Source organism: Suricata suricatta, chromosome 3 (assembly GCF_006229205.1).
Source record: "Suricata suricatta isolate VVHF042 chromosome 3, meerkat_22Aug2017_6uvM2_HiC, whole genome shotgun sequence".
NCBI classification, from domain to species: Eukaryota; Metazoa; Chordata; class Mammalia; order Carnivora; family Herpestidae; genus Suricata; species Suricata suricatta.
The window spans coordinates 25,531,902-25,552,002 of NC_043702.1; the positions used below are offsets into that span (position 1 = coordinate 25,531,902).

At 37.8% G+C, this 20,101-nt stretch overlaps 1 protein-coding gene across 1 annotated transcript in view; it reads right to left on the reverse strand.

Annotated features, from left to right (window-relative positions):
* Positions 1-979: 979 nt before the first annotated feature.
* UNC80 (unc-80 homolog, NALCN channel complex subunit) overlaps positions 980-20,101 on the reverse strand; it is a 221,640-nt gene continuing 202,518 nt past the window's right edge. Inside the window, exons 58-63 of the mRNA XM_029933277.1 lie at positions 17,623-17,761; positions 14,940-14,996; positions 7,831-7,912; positions 6,812-6,923; positions 5,977-6,176; positions 980-4,884 (exon numbers count right to left, since the gene is read on the reverse strand). Of these exons, the coding sequence (XP_029789137.1) occupies positions 4,621-4,884; positions 5,977-6,176; positions 6,812-6,923; positions 7,831-7,912; positions 14,940-14,996; positions 17,623-17,761 (854 nt within the window). The 3' untranslated portion in view covers positions 980-4,620. The remainder of the gene's footprint in view (positions 4,885-5,976; positions 6,177-6,811; positions 6,924-7,830; positions 7,913-14,939; positions 14,997-17,622; positions 17,762-20,101) is intronic.

Sequence of the window (20,101 nt, forward strand, 5' to 3'; positions counted from 1 at the left end):
ATTGTTTTAACCTGTGCTGCTGTCCTCTCCTCCAGTTCTTGCCTTAAAAAAACAAAACAAAACAAAACAAAACAAAACCCGGAACAAGTAAATCCTTTCTTCTCAGAGCTGTCTCCTTGAACTCTTCTTAAGAGCTGGAGGAGTCAGATTAGGGGGGAATCCTCGCTCTTCAAGGTGCTAACTGGTAACCCAGCAGACACTTATCCCAGTCTCTTTTTATCTGTTAGGACCCTACCCAGCGTTTAAGGTTGCTGTGAGGATCAGATTGGTGAACCCAGGTAATGCACTCAGCACGAGACATCAGGTGTCCAGTACAAAATGGTGGTGATCATTGTTATTACCACTGCTCTTCTTGGCTTCTGGCCCTCATCCTTCTTCTCTTCTGTTTTTCCCTTTTATGGAGGTTTGCTGACAAATTGTAATACTTTTACTTACTGTTCGGACACAATCTGGAAGAGTAGGCGTATCTGTTTCTCTGCCAAATGTTTCTAAGGTCATTGGGTCAGGAAAAGACAAAATAAAATCCCATAAGGAAAAAAAAAAAGGATTTATCAAGAGCATACCTTAGATGGTAGGGAATGGGCACTTTGTAATTGATACGAAAGACATAAGTCGTAACTTGGACGCCATGGTGGTCCTGGTGACATTCAGAGGACAACCAGTTCCTTCACAATCCTCTTGGGAAATCTACTGGTTATTCCATCAGGTCATAATCCGTGCAAGGAAACCTAGCTGGGGTACCTGATTCCCAAAATATCCATTCTGCTTTATTTTGAAAGATAGGAATGGAAAACTAAGTAAAATGGAGCTCAGCTGGGGTTGGAGAGAAGAATTGGAAGTGTCTAACTGAAGCGTGACCTCAAACTAAACTGTGGGGGTTGAGAAGAGACATCAAGGCACTCCCCAGGGACCCAAAATGAAAACTTTTCTAAATGAGTTAACCTATTCCCTATGTTGAGAAATGAGAAATGAAACTTAATCAGGCATCTTAAATGGTTTTAGCTTTATTTTATTATATGTGCATATTCAAACACAGAGGTCTTAATATCTTTCATAAATATCTTTCATAAATGTTTCAGTATTTATTCATATGCATTTTTTCCATGCTCTTTGGTCATTCAGTATTCATAACAGACTTCATAGTCATCTGAGGGAAGTTGGCTGTGTAATCAATCTTTTGTTTTTACCTATAAAATGGCTAATAAGGATTTTCATCCTGCAGTCACAGTGACTATTGAAAAATATTATGGAGGTACATTGATCTGTAATGCTAAATGATCCTGAAATAATAGAAGTAAAGTTGTCTTCAGCTTTTCCAAATACATTCTGCCCTTGTTTTTATTGTCCTGAGTGTCAAACCAAACTTTGTTTCTGAAATGCTGCAGTTGAGACCCACTAAAGTAAGCGAGGAAGTGGGACTTACTACTCACTGCCAAGACAAGGCCATGGAATTGAAGTGTGAGGTCACAGGGCGACAGTATGACTCAGTGTGATAGCAGCAAATTCCAGAGGCTTAATAAAGTATCCTGTATAACTTGAGGAAGGGTATTTAGTTTGCATTTTGGACTGTAACTCCACTTAAGATCTTTTTTCCTGTTGGTCCCTATTTTCATCTTACATAGTCTGAGAGCTAGACAGCAGAGTGAAGAACGTTCTTCATTGACCAAAAGGACATGTACTAATGAAGGAAGATGTCACCCCGCCTAACATTCTCTTGCAGGCTTGAAATAGCAAGCCAGTTACTCCCAGCCTGTGCAACAGGCCCTAACCAGACCTCCCCAAACATCACATCATTTTTTCATTGTCCTGCCCTTTTATGCCTTTTGCCACTATGGTTCTCAGTGACTTGTCCCAATGCATTCAATGAACTCAGTTTCCTTTTCGGAAAAATCAAATAACTTATGTTAATAGAATTATAAAAAGCAGCAAATACTGAAAAATGAAAGTAAAATGTTTTGCTATAGGAAATGCTGTATCCAGGATTTGAACTGCTTTAATTGAATCTGAGTGGTATAATTCTACACCCACTGTCATGGATGCTACATATTTATTCCAAGGTCTCTCCAAAGTTAATTGCAGAAGAAGCAACCTCTTGGTTGAGTCCAATGTTTAACACATGGGAAGTAGATGCCTGTTTTGATTTTCTTTTAAACAAGATGAATATCATTAAGCATCATAGCTTAAGAAATAATCTAGTATTACCTATCTGTATTTACCATATATAATAATTTTTAGTCATATACTCAATAATGTTTTGAACATTACAAAAAATTGTTAAGTATCTTGAACTTTTTTCTGATCTTCCCCAACTGTCTTTTTAAAATAGTTATTCTTTCAAACTCCAGGTAACAGTACTCCTGAGAATACATCTTGTGACAATCTTATGCACATACATATAAATACTTTATCAATTACACAAAAACATTCAACACATTACATTCAACACATTTAAGGGCACCTTAAACGGAACAGATGCACACATCTGCAAACCCTCAGAAGTCCCAGTCCAAAAACATTCCCACTCTCTAAGGCCCGGTTTCTCAGAGTGGTGGCTTTTTTGCAAGGTACAACAATACTTAGCTTATTTTAAAAGTTTCCAACAGACTTCCGTAACACTAGAATGAAGGAGTCAGACTGAAAGGCAGACATGCCAGCCTAATCATGTTCAAAACACCCCAATACTTTTTAAATATATGTAAAGGTATTCAGAGTTCTTCTCAAATATTCAACAGTCTTCTTTGACTCCTTTACGTTTTAAATATTTGATACTATTATACATAGAGAATTTGAATCAAGAACCAAAAATCTGGAACAAAGGGCACACATATCTAGAGACTCAAACAGCCCAGACACTTGTAATTACCAAACGTAAGGCCTCTAACACTAATTGAGCAGCATAATTTTTAACAGACAAAATACATCAGCTTAGAAAGAATCATAAAAGCATCTTATACGTATATTTCTGCACTTGAGAATTAATTCAGCATTAAGTAAATGTTCTGAAAATTTTGTAAAACCTTGAAGTGGCCATTCGCCACCTCTGTTTTCTCAAGTTTTAGATGTGAAAGTTTTCATTTTGTCCATTATCTTTAACTCATGTATATCTTTCATTCTCTTAGGAAATGGGACACAAAACCCCAAATTATATTTGAAAGTATAAATCACAACATAAGCAATGCCTATTTAATAAGCAATTTTAACAGAAAAAAAAATCTTCCTCTGTGATTTGGGTGAGTTTAGATCTCTTCTTTTAAAAACATACCTTTCATAGTCAACCAAGTTAAAAGTTTAAGCACACAGACTGTGTTTTCAATTCACTGCAATAGGATTAAAACCTATAACTTCAGTTGGAGGACTAGAAGACGTGCACGCGCGCGCACACACACACCAATTTACATACATATATTAGTTTTTATATGCTTAGTAGTTATGTAACAGTTTTCTAATGTAAACTGTTAAAATTTTGAAATTTAGTTTTGAAGTATACAATGCCAAGCCCTATTACATGATCAGTAACATACTGGATATGGGCTCACGGGTTTTCTAAGTTTTATGCTCTTTTTGAAATACCTGAACTTCAGGTTAAAGTAAAGTACACAATCTGTGCCTCTAAAGAGATTTCTCACTTTATAATTTTCCCTCATAAACATGGATGTCTATAGGATCATAAGAATATTGTTAACACTGAGAAAAAGTTATTTTGCCGAACCAATTCTAACAACAATAATCTTAATATCTAAAAATATACCCTCGAGGGCAGGCACAGGATATTGCAAAGTAATCACATTTTCCAATATCTCCTAATCTTGACGTTGATGTGGTCATGGCTAGAAGTAGAAATACCATCCCTTTCTAGCTAGTGTATTTACACATAGTTTTCATTATAGTATAGGCTATTTAGGTTCTTAATTCAAAATTATGTGATAATTTTTAGAATATTTTCTCTCTAACGTGGTTATGAAATGGAATGGTCTTAGGGCATTAGCATTTTGATTTACAACATGCAAGGTAAATGACGGTTGAAAAATAAATATTGAAAAATCCACAGCTTTAAAAATAGTTATTTTCTTCTTGTAAATGGCTGTATTGTTGGTCAAAGCAAAAATGGCCGCAGGCTTATTTATTATTTAGTCTCCTCTAACTAATATTTTCCTTACTGATTATTTTATGTAAATTGCTATGCACACAGCCACCTGATTTAATATTTTTGAAACTATAAAAATAAACATTTGCATGAGATGTATGAGTAATTTCAAAAACTCATTCTTTTTAGAACATATTATTTGTTAATATTCCTAGGTAAGCAGCTCCATAATAGTATATATTTTTAACTGCTCAAGGCTTTTTGAATCATAAACAATGTGCAGTGAAATGGCTCTTTCCTCTTATTCTTCCCTGGTTTTTATGGTCTTCACACAAACAAATTATCTTAGCCATTGATTTTTTTAAAAGATGTTTATGAAACAATGTGCGCATTAGCAGCAAAATCTACTGAGATTTGTGTCACCCGTTGGATGTAAAGTGCTGTGTTTTCATCTTTTCCAAGCAAAAGTATTCACCTGTTAGCAAAGTGACCCCTCCCACTCTCCTCTACACCTGTCTCTCTTACAAGATACAGAGTTAAACATGAGACTCGTCTAGGTCTACATCAGTCTGCCGCAGCTCAGTGGGCGTAAAAGTGAACTGGCTGGACAGCAGGGGGTTCTCCATGCCATTTTCCTCATTGATGTGAAGGACAGTGTCCCCATGCTGCAGGAGGACGGATGTCTCAAGGCCTGTGAACTCATCAGGGTCTGAGAGTTGCGTCGAGAGGGGGCTGTGTGCCGTAGCACCTTGCACTTCCATGCCCTTCTTTTCTCCTTCATCCGCAGGGAGGGTCTCACCCTGTGATCAAAACAATCATAACATCATGGAAAGGCAGGATAGGTGCCAGGAAGAGTATCAAAAATATTGTTGTCTGCCTGAAACTAGATAAGGAGTCACACGGCCAGTCCCAGTCACAGCATTTGCTATCCGTGAGCTCCTCCATGGGCCCCTTCAACCGTGTAGGCCGTGTAGGCCGTGGAGGCCTCTGTTTTCTAACCTGTAGCATGAGAGATTTCTGTTGTGTTTTGTTTTTACCCTGCTTACCTTGTTTGTAGACTGGGAGGATAATAGGATGTGATGGTGTTACAGTGCTTTTTAATTGTTAAGACTCTACAAACGTACGTAGTAATATTGCCCTTTAGCCTTCTTTAAATACCACTGGGAAGAACATGGGGACCTATGGGAATTGACTTATAAACACTGAAAGAAGAAAAAAATATTAAAACCACAAGAAAAATATCAAAACAATGAGGAGAAAGATCAGAATAGGAAGTTCCTCTCATCTCATAGGATATGGAAGGCTCTCTCTTTAAAGGCTTCTAAGTTGGTAACTATAGTTTCCTTTTAAACTGAACTATCTTTCAACCAGGTATTATGTATGAGTTTTCTTTCTTTTCTAAAAATGTTTTTTATTTATTTTTGAGAGACAGAGAGAGACAGCACGAGCAGGGGAGGGTCAGAGAGAGAGGGAGGTACAGAATCTGAAGCAGGCTCCAGGCTCTGAGCTAGCTGTCAGCACAAAGTTCAATGTGGGACTCGAACCCATGAACTGTGAGATCATGACCTGACCTGAAGTCGGACATTCAACCAACTGAGCTACCCAGCCACCTCTATGTATCAGTTTTCAATGGTTATTCTAGCTGTGAAATATTTTCTCGTAGGTTTTTCATAACAAAGAAACCAAAATTTCTCTCATTCCTTCTTAAGCAGATGAATTCCTGATCATATACTTGATGTAGATTTTCTTGTTCGTTATGAGAGAACCATTGTCTGGGTAGCAAAACATTACAGACTTGAACTTAAATTTTACGGAGTAAATTTGCATGTCCACGTTGCTCCTCGACTACGTAGGCAGGGAGCACGCCTGGCCAGTTTCCGCAGAGCCCTCACCTGCTTGGGAGACAAGCTGTGGAGATCAGCAACGACAATGGCAGGGGAAGACGTGAGGACTGGTCTGTCCATTCCTTCTGGTTTCCTTGATGGCGCTGGGCTGCAGCCTTGTGGCTGGCCTGTAGCCGGAAGTGTTTCTGTCGGGGCAGCTGCTGGCTCTGGCTGAGTCTCAATGAAGGTCACAGAACGTTTCTGATCCGCTGTAGGTCAGAATTAGAGCAGTAAATATTGGGGAAAAATATGTTGTCGGTGCTTAATAATTAGCTTTAACCACGGTTTCCTGGCTTTTCTTTATGAAGACACCACTGGCTTATTAATAAATGAGAGCATATTTGACTATTATGTACATGTTTTGATTTCATCTTCTTTCTTATACAGAACCTATTCTTGGGTAGAAAAAAATCATTTTTACATAAAACGCTTAAAACAAGATTTCCATAGAACATTAGGGGAACTTGAATGTTATGTTATCATTCATAACAACTACCAACAAGATTTCAAAGTCTCTATTATTCATCACTTCATTGTCTTTAGTAAGACATAAACTCAGTTTCTGGTTTGGGTAAAGAAAACACGACTTTCTAGAGTCAAATCTCATAGCATTCATGGTTTGCCTTGAACTCTTCCATTTCCCTAGGCTCCTCAGGTAGGAATCAGGTAGGAAGGTAAAAAGAAGAAAAGGCACTAAAGTGTTCTAGCGACTTCTTCCCTCATCCTAGCATGTTCCCACAGGTGTGCTCATCTGCATGCGCTGAGCCTCTACAGACCTTCCTGATTAGGTTGCACGACATCAGTGGGTCAATGGTATAGTCAGAAGGGACACAGGAGGCCTCACCAGATGGCTTCGTTTTAGGTTGAATGCTCCTGCGAGTGGTTGACAGCCGAGCCCCATGGCGGTTTTTGGGTTCAGTCTGCGTCTTCTGACGTGATAGTAGAGGACGTCTTAGCTAGAGAGAATAGGCAGAATAAAGCTGGCAAGAAGGGTCTAACTAACTGCCTGGAAGGAAACTGTGCTCAGAGGACTCGGACTATGATGTGTCCTCTACGGGTTTCTGTGGACGCTTATAGCTGACAAATTAAACTTCTTTCTCCATATGTAACTATTGCACATTTGAATCTGGCACCCCCCTTTAACCAATTCTACCTCCAAGTTATTAGTTCTTTATGTCTCCTAAGGATATCGATGAACATAATTTTAAGCAGTCAAAGTGAAGATTTCAGAATTATTGCTTATCTAGACCGGCCATTTCTCACCTAAAAGCTGTAGTTAAACACATGCTAACTCTTGAGGGGAGGTTCACGAAGAAACCTCAGATGCTGAGAAAGCAAGCATCTGGTATCCAAATCAATGGTGAGAAGCTCCAGTCAAAGCAACAGTGTGAAGGCTCATTTAAATTTGTATTTAGAAAGTAAAGGAACCCCACCTAAGGAAATTTGTAAAGATGGTCTTTACTTTGATTTTGATTTTAACCTGAATCATTAATCTGGAAGTGAAAAAGAAAGGACAAGCATTTCTAGGCTTCTATACAGAAACAGGCCTTAAATCCACTTTATAGCCAAGTTTCCTCCTTCAGTCAGGTTTGTGGGGAAAGAAGGTTTCTGAATAGGGAACAGACAGAAGTAGAGGCCTACTTATTTTACGAAGTCGTCAGCTTTGCTAATAAGATTCGAAGCAAACATGGAAGCTAAAGCTCTCAGCTTGCCCAATACTTACCACGGTTTAGAGGTGCTCTGTGCTGCTTCAGGTCAGGTGGGGGGGAGGCAAAACATGATCTGAATATAGGTGGGCATTAAAAGTTATAGAGAGGTTCCATTTCGTAGGATCACGCTCCTGCCCTTTCAGGGTCAGCTTACCTGCCTCAGGCCCCTCTTCCTCCCCAGTGGCTGCTGAATGAGGAGGTTCTGTTGGCCAGGCTCACTCTGTACACTTGCCACCCTGTCGAGCATCAACAGTGTTAGTGTGTGCCCTGCGGAGAGTCCAGACGACCGTCCTCCGGTGAGTGGTGGCCAGAACCACTTATATGAAACAGTCACTTCAAAGATACCATTATCTTTGAAGGAAGGTTGGGAAAAGATCCCTGGGATGGGAGATTTCAAGGGTTTGGGAGGGAGGACGAGGCCTTGTAGCCCCAAGCTGCCAAAATTGAGATTTTGTTTTCAGTCACTGATGCCATATCTATCATTCAGCAAAAGACTGGTTCGATCACACCCCTGGTTTGGAAGCCACCATACGGTTAAACATGTCATATTCTAATCTCAATTTTTTTTCCAAGGGGAAGGGAAAAGGTGGTGACAAACACACACAAACAACTCTATCACATTGATGGGAACACCTTTTTTAAAATTTCAATTCAAATGAAAATAAGATGACAGATATCAAACACATCAGACACAGAATCCATTTGGGTGAAGGGGTACATTCAACACATGTTTGCAGCCTGAAGTCTCTGTGACTACTGAGTAATAGTCACATGGGTAGACAATTAAAATGTCTTTTTAAAAAGATTTTAGATTTAAAAGTCCGGTGAAATAATTAAGCTATCAGTAGAACTCAGAGGCTTAATTAATTAATGTTGAGTAGCTGCACTCAAACACATTGTGCAATTTATAAAACAACCACCTGCTCCCCCCAAATTTGCTGTGTATGTGTGTATTTTATATGCAAAAATGACTACTGACAGAGGTCGCTATTTCAGTATTGGGTAAGGCGGAAAATACTGTCATGGGCTCATGATCCACTTTCATTCTGCATGCATGTATAATAGGTATTTATAATGGGAAGGGGGTGAGAAAAGGAAACGGGCTGTGCCCCAGAGAACATTGTAATCCTATGGATGATGCCAATGCGTTTATTTGGTTAATAGGTAATTAATTACTGCTTTGTCTTTGCAAAAGGAGAGTCATCTACAAATAGACTTTACAGTAGAATATTCCATGGAGGAATCCATAGTCAGCAACTGTCCAGGAAAAAGAAAGACTATATTCATTCATTTCCTTTTTTTTTTTTTTTTTAATGAGCTATCTAAAATATCTCATTGTAGTTTCAGGGAGAGAAATTGATGACAAGCTGGACAATCAGATGTTTCCCCTGTTATGTTACCAACTGATTAACCATCACATGGCTGATAGTCATAACTGTCATTTTTTAAATGCCTAACTCATATTTCCACTAGAAGAAAATCAATGATTCCCAAATGGAGTTTATCAAAGTTTTTATGAAATAAGGATGTAATTATATTATAATTGACCATTTGGGATACACAATACAAAGTTCCATAGAGTCCCCCAAAGAGATGCTTTTTAAACATTCTTGTTCTCCTTAATGTCAAGTTCAAAAGATCAATATACTTAGTCTGGTACATATATGACTTTGTATCATATATGAACTTTCTATGAAAATTATCCAAAGGAATGATGCAATAAATTCAGATAACAATCCAGACTCTGTTGCTGCTTGAAGTGACATCTCCTTATTAATTATACATTTTAACATGTGTCTTAAATTGGAAAAAGGATTCAATTACATATGCACAAAAGTAGAAACAAGTTTCTCCCAAATACCAAGCAAAGCTCTCTTTGGCATGGTTTCTTCATTGACATCTAAATGTTACCTCAGTTCCCTAGGCCAAAAAGGGAGGTTAATACTTACCACCTACCTCCCATTAAGGGATAGAAAAGAAGTTATTAGTTGATGTAAAATGGTTTGAACATGAAAAGGGATGTATATAGCATGCTTCTTTGTTTTACATTTGATATTTGTAATGAGTTTATTGCTTCTAGAATGCTAAAAGGAAGTGGGTTATAAAATGTTTGAAAATAATTGGGCTGAGAAAATGAAATTGAGGCAGTCCATTTGTCTAATTTTTATTCAGTAATCTGAGATTGTGAGAAAAAAATGATACGAGAAAAGAAATACACGTTACTCAGCGAGTGTTAAATGTCAAAGCATAATGGTAATTTCATGATAATTATTCCAAGAGAGGATCATAAGCATCAAAATTTTCTCTATGGATAGAGAGGCTTATATCTAAGAAGTGAATCAAGTTTATAGCTTTAGCAACTAGCTGTTCTATATAAATGATCTAGCATTTCATCAGTGGAATGCATACATCAAAGATGAAATTATAGAACATATCCTGGGAAATGGTATACCTAAGCTAATAAATTATATTCTCCCTAAAAATGTGATGCTAACATCTTGGTACTGGGGACATCCAAGTCTGGCTTAGCTGTGTAGTTAGACCACATTAATAATAAACAGCCAGAGAAGTTAATAATGGAAATAATTTATGCAGGACAGATTTCTTTCTCTCAGTCTATGTCAAGTTGGAGTTGCATAGAAAAAGGAGTTTCAATTTAGCTTCTGAGTCATGTACTATTTTAGTCATCTGTAGAATTATGATTTGTGACCATAAGAATGTATAGTACTAAAACCAGCCTGGAGAAGACCAAGGTGTCTGCTCTCGGCACCTCTCGAATGAAAACTGGTTTCTTGCAAATTTTAATCTTGGGAATGAGAAATGGGTGATTTTCTACTGTTTAACAAAATAATAGGTTAAAACAATAAAGATAAAAGGAAGTAAAACTTTCTAAATTGAAGCTAAAAGTATTCTTTGTATTTCTGAGTCACTGAAAAACATCACTATGGCAAACCATACAATGATCTAGATTTTAGAGAAGTACATGTACTTGGGCTTGGCAAAATTTTGACTCAACTGTCTATGAAAAACAAAAACACCTTACTCAAAATGTAAGGAAGTAATTTATAAACTAGAGAAGCTTAGACAATGTTAGGAGAACAATTCTGGCACAAATTACCTCTTTTCCCTGTTTCAGTCTGATAACCTGGATTGTGGTGTAGAAATATGTATGCATCTCCTAAATGGGGTATATACCAGATGGTACTTCTTAAAGTATAGGGGAATAAGGGGACATTCAATAATGCAATGAAAATACAATATGCAAAAATGTGATAATTCATATCATTTGTCCTAAATTACAAAAAAAGTATAGCTTGAGACATAACTATATTTCATAAATAAAAAATTAAGTGGAAGCAGTAGGTAAGACTAGCACAAGGAAAATGAATTAGTATTTTTATTGCCTTTACCTACACTTTTAGTTTCAATTTTAATATGCTTAGAGAAATCTAGAGGCGGAATACAAGACACAAAGCATAGCCATTTACCCAGAGTGATTGCCTTGTGATAGGGATGCCTAAAGCCTATGTCAAAGGCTGCGAAGTGTTTGGAGGGAACAGGGGTATAAACTGAAGACAAATTCGACGTTTCCCTTTCCCAATAAGGGAGCATTGTTTAAAATTTACTTAGCATCCATGGTGTTGGCGAGCAAGAATTAAGTCCTTCTGGGTGGACTAAGAATCAAATTGACATGAAACAGATTAATAGGAGAAAAGCAAATTTAATAGGGCATGTATAGGGAGTCCACATAGACACGGGACTTCCAAAGATACGCAAAGTGAGGTGTAGATGTTACTCTGAACCAAGGGGAAGGGGCTTGGGGTCTGGGATTGCAGGGGAAGGGATGTGCTTCAAGGGCGCTAAGAGGAGCAGATGTTTGACAATTAGACGTTAGCTCTGCCATACAGATGGGTCACTCAGATAAAATTTATCTCTATTAATAACGCTTATTCTGGGAAAGACTCCCAGTTTAGATTCTGCTGTGTGGTTCAAGAATGACAAAAGTTTCTCTTGATGCCACGGGGTCTCAAGTGCCCTCGGCTCAAAATAACCCACGTGCCAAAGTGGCACATTCTGGAGGGGGTCTGTCCAGAACCCCTTCAACAACATCCAGAAAGTGTGTTTAAAATCCCATGGAATTTAGAGATAAGTGGCTGGAATCAAGAGGAAAAAGGGAGAATAATCTGGATTTTAGATAGCTGGTAAGAACCGAGGTAGCATTGGCAAAGGGCGTATCGTGTATCACAACACACATTTTCTTAGCTGTTCATTCTCAGCTACATGAAAAGGTTTCTATATTTTTCTAAGTACTTGGAAAGTACATGCCTAATTTTCATACTTTGAAAATGTGGATGATCATTTGGTCTCACCCAGGTTTCTTCAAACTTGAGCCACATTCTTATTTTTCATTGTAATTAAAATTAGCCTTACAGAATCAAACAGAATTATAATATTTTTCTAAAAATTAGAATTGACTGTTAATCTGTGCCTTTAAAAGTGTTCTACTGTGTCCAAACAAAATCTAATTTTCCAGTATACACATCCAGCTAAAGTGCTTGAATAACTTCTGAATGTTTATTTCTTCTGGAGTGAAAACATGATTCACAGTGTGCATATTTGGGGGCAGATACAGGGAGAGAGCATCTACAGTGAGTTTCTATACTTCTAAGAGCAACACTCTCAAAAGAAGAGAATCACTCGTGGAGTATTATTTTAATTTATTCATTTCCAAGAGAAAGAATCTTTGCCCCATAGTATAGTACTTCTAACAGGCTGATATTTCCCATGATGAGTACTTAAAAAGAAGCAGATAGCACAGGTTAGAAAAAGTCCTGGAAGAGATTTTCAAAAGGTCTGCAGTATTTTTATTGGTTTCTACCTATTTATCAGATCACCCTAGTTATTCTGGTCTCTTCCTTTTTTATTTTATTTTTTGGTCTCTTTCTCATTTATCCATTAAGCCAACGTGTTCCACAGACCTAAAATAAATGTTCTTTCAAAAGCAAATCTCCAGAAAGTTTACCAGAATGTTGGGGGGTGGGGGAGAAGCAGGTTGTGTTACTTTCCCTTGAGCACATTTCCTGGTATTTTTTAAGCTTTGGAGCCAGATTTTCCTTAGGACTACTTTGGGTGTATTTTAGGTCCTGAGCGCTCAGGTGTGTGCTAAATATAATTGCCATGGTCAATGCCTTACTGCTTCTTTAGAATCTTAAGAGTCTGCAATATAAAGAAGTTTCGTGCTAAAACTCAGAGAGCCTGGAAACCAAATATGATAAACGTCTATCCTCATAAACCCACCTCTTGTAAATGCCGAAAGTTCCTCTCCTCCAAAGAGAACTTGGTGACATGATGGAGTTTAAGAAATACGATTTGCAGTGTAAGTGGCAAAGGTGGATGTGCTACTGGCTGGTGGAATACCTCTGCATTAGTAGAATTCTTTAGAATCCAAAGTGAATGCCTCATCTTTTCTTTTCTTAATGACCACCAGGGAGTCTGAGTGGCTAACACCCAGAACAAAAACATGCCAGTTGCAGGAACCAAAGAATAACAACAGCTAGTCTAAAACAGTCCCCAAAGTTCTGACATGCTAATTCAGTTGTAGATAAAATCTACAGCTTTGGCTCTAATTCAACCTCACATAGCAAGAACTATAGGTTTAATTCCATTGGCACTAGACCCAAGCCAGATTGGTTCTGATAACCCCAAAGTCAGCAATTTGAACACTGAATCTGCCAGAGGATTTCCTAAATCCTTTGGAAAGTTTGTAAAAATTGACTCAAATTCCTGTCTTCTCTCACCAAACCTGAACTAGTATTTACTCAGCAAGAGTAGAATTTGGCCTAATTAGAAAAGCACTGGGACAAAGTCCGCCGAATGGAAGTCTGGTTTAGTCCTTTCCGTTCTCGGTGGGCCACTGAGCTTGTCTCCTAATCAAGGATCTCTTGTCTCACATGTGTTTTAAGCATCAAACAAATGCTTTCTTTGAAAGTAGTGGTCACGGTGCTTGACTTGGTTCAGAGCTCTTCAAACACGGTGAACAATGAAGGGAAACCATCTTGAGGACTGTCTTGTTCTTCCTCATCCCCAAAGCTCTTGATAATGGAAATAAGTCTGCACTTGGCAGCACTTCCACATTTACCACCAATAAGAGTCTGGTCTGTCAAGGCAAGGGCTCGCAAACACAAATGAATGTCATGAATTATGGGTCTAGTAAAAAAAAATGATACACCTGATGAAGGACTAAATTTCCCATTTTCAGTTGCCGAAGAAAATGTGAAATCTGAACAAGATGCAAAGAAAACAAAGAACACCCTTTCACAGAAACGGCCTCTCAACATTTCCTCATCTTTGTGATAAAGCAATAAACACGTTGTATTGCACTCACTATATAACGCAGACCTGGAAAGGAATGTTTTCTCTTGAGATGGAACCAAGGCACTCTTAGAATGAACAAGAAGCATTACCCCTAATGAGGATTAGTTGAGAGGTGTGAATCAACAGCACAAGATTAGGGATGTTTGACGTGGTTTATCTGAGTGTTAAAGGTGCAGTCCCCCCCTTTCTGATGCTTTAAACCAATAGCCAAGGCATTGTACTGCCTGGATCAGTAAGACTTCTCTTACTTACCAAGAAATGTTTGTGTCTGATATTTCATGGCAAGTTTCGGAGTCATCTTTCTGCTGGGGCATTCTTTTACGTGTTGTTTGAGCAAGCTACTATAATAGCTTGCCACATAGCATGCATCAAAGAGAAGGAATTATAGAAATTGTATTGACCTTGTTACTTTTATTATAGCAGCATTGTTTATTTTCTTACTATCCATGCTATTAGCTAAAAGACATGTCTACATTTAATAAGGGGCCGCTTTATGATGGCGAATTGTATGGCTTTTGAAAACCAGTTCTCAAGGGATATCAGTGTGGGAGGGAATGATTCAATGGAATAAAATTAACACTTAGCATATCAAACTTTAGATGTCCATGGGACAGGCCCCTGGAAGAACTCCATAGATTTTTTTTTAAATTTTAGGTAAGCGTTTTAGGCCATTTGTGATTGAGCTCTGAGGCTGAAAATGAAGGAGGCTCCACCTTTGACTTCCAGGCTCGTGTGTTCATGAGCAACAAAGGGGAAGAAATGGAAGTAGATATCAAGACGGGGGGTGAGAGGAGACAGGGAGACAGAGAGACAGAGAGACAGAGGAGACAGGGAACAGCTAAGTTTCCCAGCACAGACACCAATAGACAGGTAGCATTGACACTGTACCTAGAGAGGCTGCCCTCGGCGGCCAGGCCCTGGGAGTCATCGAGGACATTAGGTTCACTGCAGGAGGGGTAGGGAGATGAAGCATTTAGGGAAAGAAAATGCAAACAAATAAAAGAAAAAGAAAAAAGGCATGCAATTTTCTGCTTCCAAGAGCCAAAAATAAAGAAATAAATTTAACAGAACAAGGAAGGAAAAGGAGACAGGTAACCATTTCACCTTGTGCTGGGTTTGTCAAGACAGGACTCGAGGCAATGGGGGAGGAGGGACTTTGGGTGGGTGAGACTCTCAGAGGAGTGATCTATTTATTGGTCAAGAGTTGGGACTTAAAATGAGCTCCAAAGGGACACATGAGCTCTGAAATGCATTGCAGAATGAATCTGTAGAAGATGAGATTACCATTCCTTTGGTAACCATCTGGCTGGATGGTTATTACTTTAAACCTGTCTTATTATGTACATGATTCTTCATTGACCAGGAACCTGCTTCTTTCTTGTGTGTTGTGACATTATCACACAAAAACCACTTACCATGGCTGCCACAATCAAACTCTTGGAACTGATGCCATTAAGAAGAGCAAAGAAAGAACTCAACTTCCCTCGCTAATTTTGCAATGAAAATGCAAGTAAACAAATGAAAGGAAGATAACCCTGGAATATTCACATGGAACTCTCATTTACCTCCTTACTCCATCCTCTAGTGACTGAATTCTAAATGCCAGAAGAAGAAACCTGTCAGGCCGGTGAGAGAATGATTAGTTTATTGGTTTATTTGCGTGCAGCTGATTGTGAGAGTTTTGAGGAGAAATCATGTCATACTTTCTCTCTCTCTGTCTCTCCTTTAGTCTCTAGATACCATTGGGCTAAGCACTCATGGGGCACTCAATAAATATTTATTATATTAAATGGAATTAAACTTTTAGGAACCTGGAGTGCCTGCCCTCCCAAAATTGTTTATCTAATCGTGCACTGCAGAAATAGCCTCTGTCTCCAGGAAGAAGCTCCCTTTCGCTAAAACACATAGACTTTACTACCTTCTTAGCCTTCAAAATATGACTCAAGCCAAAGGGTTTAACTATAGGATATCTCTGGATTTCCAGTATTTCACCAAGAGAACAAATTTCCTCCCTTGAAACAAGTTAACCCCTTAATGAACATATACAAAGGGAATGGATGGTCTGGTTAATTTAGGTAAATAACCAAAACCCCTCTATATTAAATTCCTATAATTCCCTAATGTAAATAAAACTTTTAAGCAAATTGCTAGATAGTTTTCTCATCCTTGATAGAAACTTGCACATTGCTAGCAATTAAAAGTGAATTGATAGTTACCAGTATTATTTTCTCTTTTGGGACATTTTATTTATTTGTTTGTTTGTTTTCAAAGTAGGCTTCATGACTAGCACAGAACCCAATGTCGGGCTTGAACTTATAACCCTGAGATCAAGACCTGAACTGAGATGAAGAGGCAGACATTTAACCAACTGAGCCATCAAGGTGCCCCTTTTTTGGACATTTTATAGTTTAGATCTAATTTTGTTCACACATTTTATTTGTAAGACTTCCTTTTTTAAGGTCAATTACCAAAAGGAAAGTAAAACTATCTTTTATAATGATACTAACCCTTATATATTATTAATTTTTGTAATAACCAACTAGTACATTAAACATTGCCTTCTTGATAAGTATGCAATTTCCTTGTTAGTCATTTCCCCCTATTTTTTGCTATTCTCCAAAGTTAGGCTTTATTTCACAAGGCTTTGTTTTTTTTCATCTGTAAAGTTCATGAACTATTTGCTAAAGGATTTGGGTACAGGGTAATTATTCCTGCATATAAACTGATTTCATCTGAACCTTACAATGTCCTCTGACTTTTAATATTTTCTATATATGAATTATACCACCATGAATCTGTAGTATTAAAAACAAACAACAAACTAGCCAAAAACATATAAGGCCAAATACTTTGAAAGAATTCAGTTCCTGAAGTGAAAATATCACTGGTTCTGGAATAATGTTTTGACTCTTACATCATGTCATTTTCTGTACTTGATATACATATCTTGTAACATTTTATGTATATCTTTAGATGGTTGAAAACACATAAAGAAGATGTCTTATTTAATCATAGAACCAGAGAACTATAGATAGAGAAGTTACCGTGAAGATCCATCCCTTTAGCCAACTTCTTTACTTCACAGAGAAGAGCACTGTTGACCCTTGTTAAATAACCTGCCCAAGGTCACACATGTTGGCACAGGTCCTGTTCTGCTTGGTTAAGCATTACTACCTCCCACTAAATACTAATAACATACCAAAGTCTAAACTTTACCACATATATCAAGCTAGTCCTATATACCTGCGAGGTATTCATTATTAGCTTAGCTAATGATATATGTGAAATATGAAAATGTGATTTGACGACCACAGAAAAAAGACCTTGGATCTATTTCTAGAGAGTTTTTAAGTTGAAACAACGCTTGGATTCCAGCATTCTACTGGTCTGGCTTAGCCAACTCTGCAAACTGTTGCCTGCATGACTTGGTTGAAAAGGCCTTTGTTGAATGGTTTACATAAAAATATGATTGCCTGCTTCTCTTCTGGCCTCTTAAGAATACCAAAAGTGGATTTTCAGGATTTCGACCTTTGCCCCAAATGCAGAGTAAAAGATACACATGGCTCTTTACCTTTGGCTGGGTAACATGCCCACCTCGGCCTGAGGTGCAGACATGCTAGAGACGTGACTGGAGAACCTCCTCCTTCCGATCGCACTCAAGAGGGCAGCTTCCTGTTCACTTACCACACTGGGCATGCTGACAGAGTCATCTGATTGGGGACAGAGAAATGGAGTGTTACAAAACTATGACGTCGATCAGAAAACCCAAACCAAATTTGTCCTTGGGTGCCATCTTTGAATTGAATCCAACCTGAGGGTGATCTCTAAAGCTATCCTCTGTACCTCTGCGTAGACTAATGAAGTAAGACTCCCAAAGGTCTTGGTTTTTCATCTGCACAAAGGGACAAATAACTCTTAATATCTACACATCTCTTACCCTCAAACAGCTCTTATGAGATAAATGTAACTTTCTTATCCATTTTTACAAGTGAATAATTTGTGAAAGTCAACAGGCATATGGTAAAGATTTCAGAGAGGCTACCCTAAACATTCTGAGAATAGTGGGAGAACGAATATTGTTAGTAAGTGAGTCAACTGCATTTCTTTGACAAGCAAAAACTATGTTCAGTACATCTCAAGAGGGAAAGACTATTTCAGATAGTTTTAGGGAAACTATTTTAAAACATATGAAGTTTAAAAAATAAATGCTTATTTTGACCTAAAGTTTTAAACTTTATGCATGTAGTCTTACTTTCTGGATGGAAATGGTAATCAGTGTATTCAGATCCACGAGAAAGTTAGCTTTGACACAGTTATTTGCGACAAGGTAACTTCATTCAAGTGAGTTACTGTTGTTTGTTGCTGAACAGTGAACATGTTTTGATTGACATAGCACTGTGGTGAACTTACGCTACCATGTAAGATCATTGGACATGCCCCATTTAAAATACTCCAAATAGTCCTATTTCTAATAGAACTTCTTTCAGACCAAAAAAGTGTATATGAAAAGTGCCAGAAGTGTAAATAACTGACTTGAAGCTGATTCTTGTTACAAAGTGGTATTTCTTTTTTAGGTGTGTTCACAGAGAAGAGAATATGTAAGTGTGCCTTAAAAACATGAGAAACATGGTAATGTAGATGGAACTCTTTCTACAAAGTCCCTTCCTAGATCTCACTAATTTTTCCCCCTATTTAAACTCATGTATCACTTAACAGTCTCTCAATATTTGTTTGATGATTAATTATGTGCTGCCTTCCATTCACCCTTTCGTTAAATGTTACTGAAAATGTTTGCCATCTCCTCTACGGGACTAGATCTAAGATCTCAGAGAGTGTATTTTTTCTCATACTTTTCTTGTTCTTCATATTGTACCTGTTAGGTCTTAATACAGGTTTGATGATGGAATGGGAAAATAGTTTAATTCAAAGCAGTCAACCCACTCCATATAAACTAATATACACCCACGTAACGAATACACATTTGTTAGCAACTCAGTTTACACTGGGATGATTGGGATGTGTAAGAGCAGAGACACTGTCAAAAATCACTTATACATGAGTGTGTCAATGCTGGCGCCTAGTCAGTGATATCTCTCTTTCTGTCCGCTCTGCTTTTCTTCCCTTATCGCCTTCCTGCTGGCTAGGTCATCTAGTTATTCTTCAGGTTACCTACAAAAGATATTTATCTCTACTAAAGACAGGTGGTATCCTTTCCCATAATTAAAAAAAAACTGCTGGGAGAGACTACTTTCATCATTAAAGAAAAACAGATAGTCCTTGAAGTTCTGAACTATTACAAGGACTTAATGAATATAAAAACTGCTGATCTTTATCTCTCTCATTTTGTATTCTTGGTCAAGATTTTCCAAGATTTGCCTAATTACAATTTGAAGAGTATTTCCATGCACGATGACCAGGGTGATTTTGAAACAAGTATATCTGTAGGTCAAGTGAGGCACAATATGATTATCACTTTGTTACTGTGTTTCTTTTTTTTCCTCTCCTACACATCCAACTGTAATAGAGTACTAAAATACTTTCATTCATGTTAATTAAAATTCTAACCTCAACTCTTATCTCTTCTAATTTAGAGTGAGGCTTTTGTTGTTGTTTTACATGGAGAGGCTCTGAGTGAATATCTAAATTTTGTCTTCTTCATTTTTAAGGCATTGAAAGCATGCTTTGCTATAAATGTTGTAACAGAGGGTGTTTAAAACACAACTGGGGAATAATCAAAGCAATAAATATAATTAAGAGACCATGGTATTTAACTGGACCTTTACTTTTTACTTTTAAAACCTACTCCTATGAAGCATACACATGAAGTATATTCTTAACTGGATTTTCCCACATTTCATGACACCAAATCTTTAAAAAAATTTTTTTAATGTCTTTTATTTATTTTTGAGAAATAGAGAGAGACAGTATGAGTAGGGGAAAGTCAGAGAGAGAGAAAGACACAGAATCTGAAGCAGGCTCCAGGCTCTGAGCTAGCTGTCTGCACAGAGCCGGATGTGGGGCTCGAACCCACGAACCCTGAGATCATGACC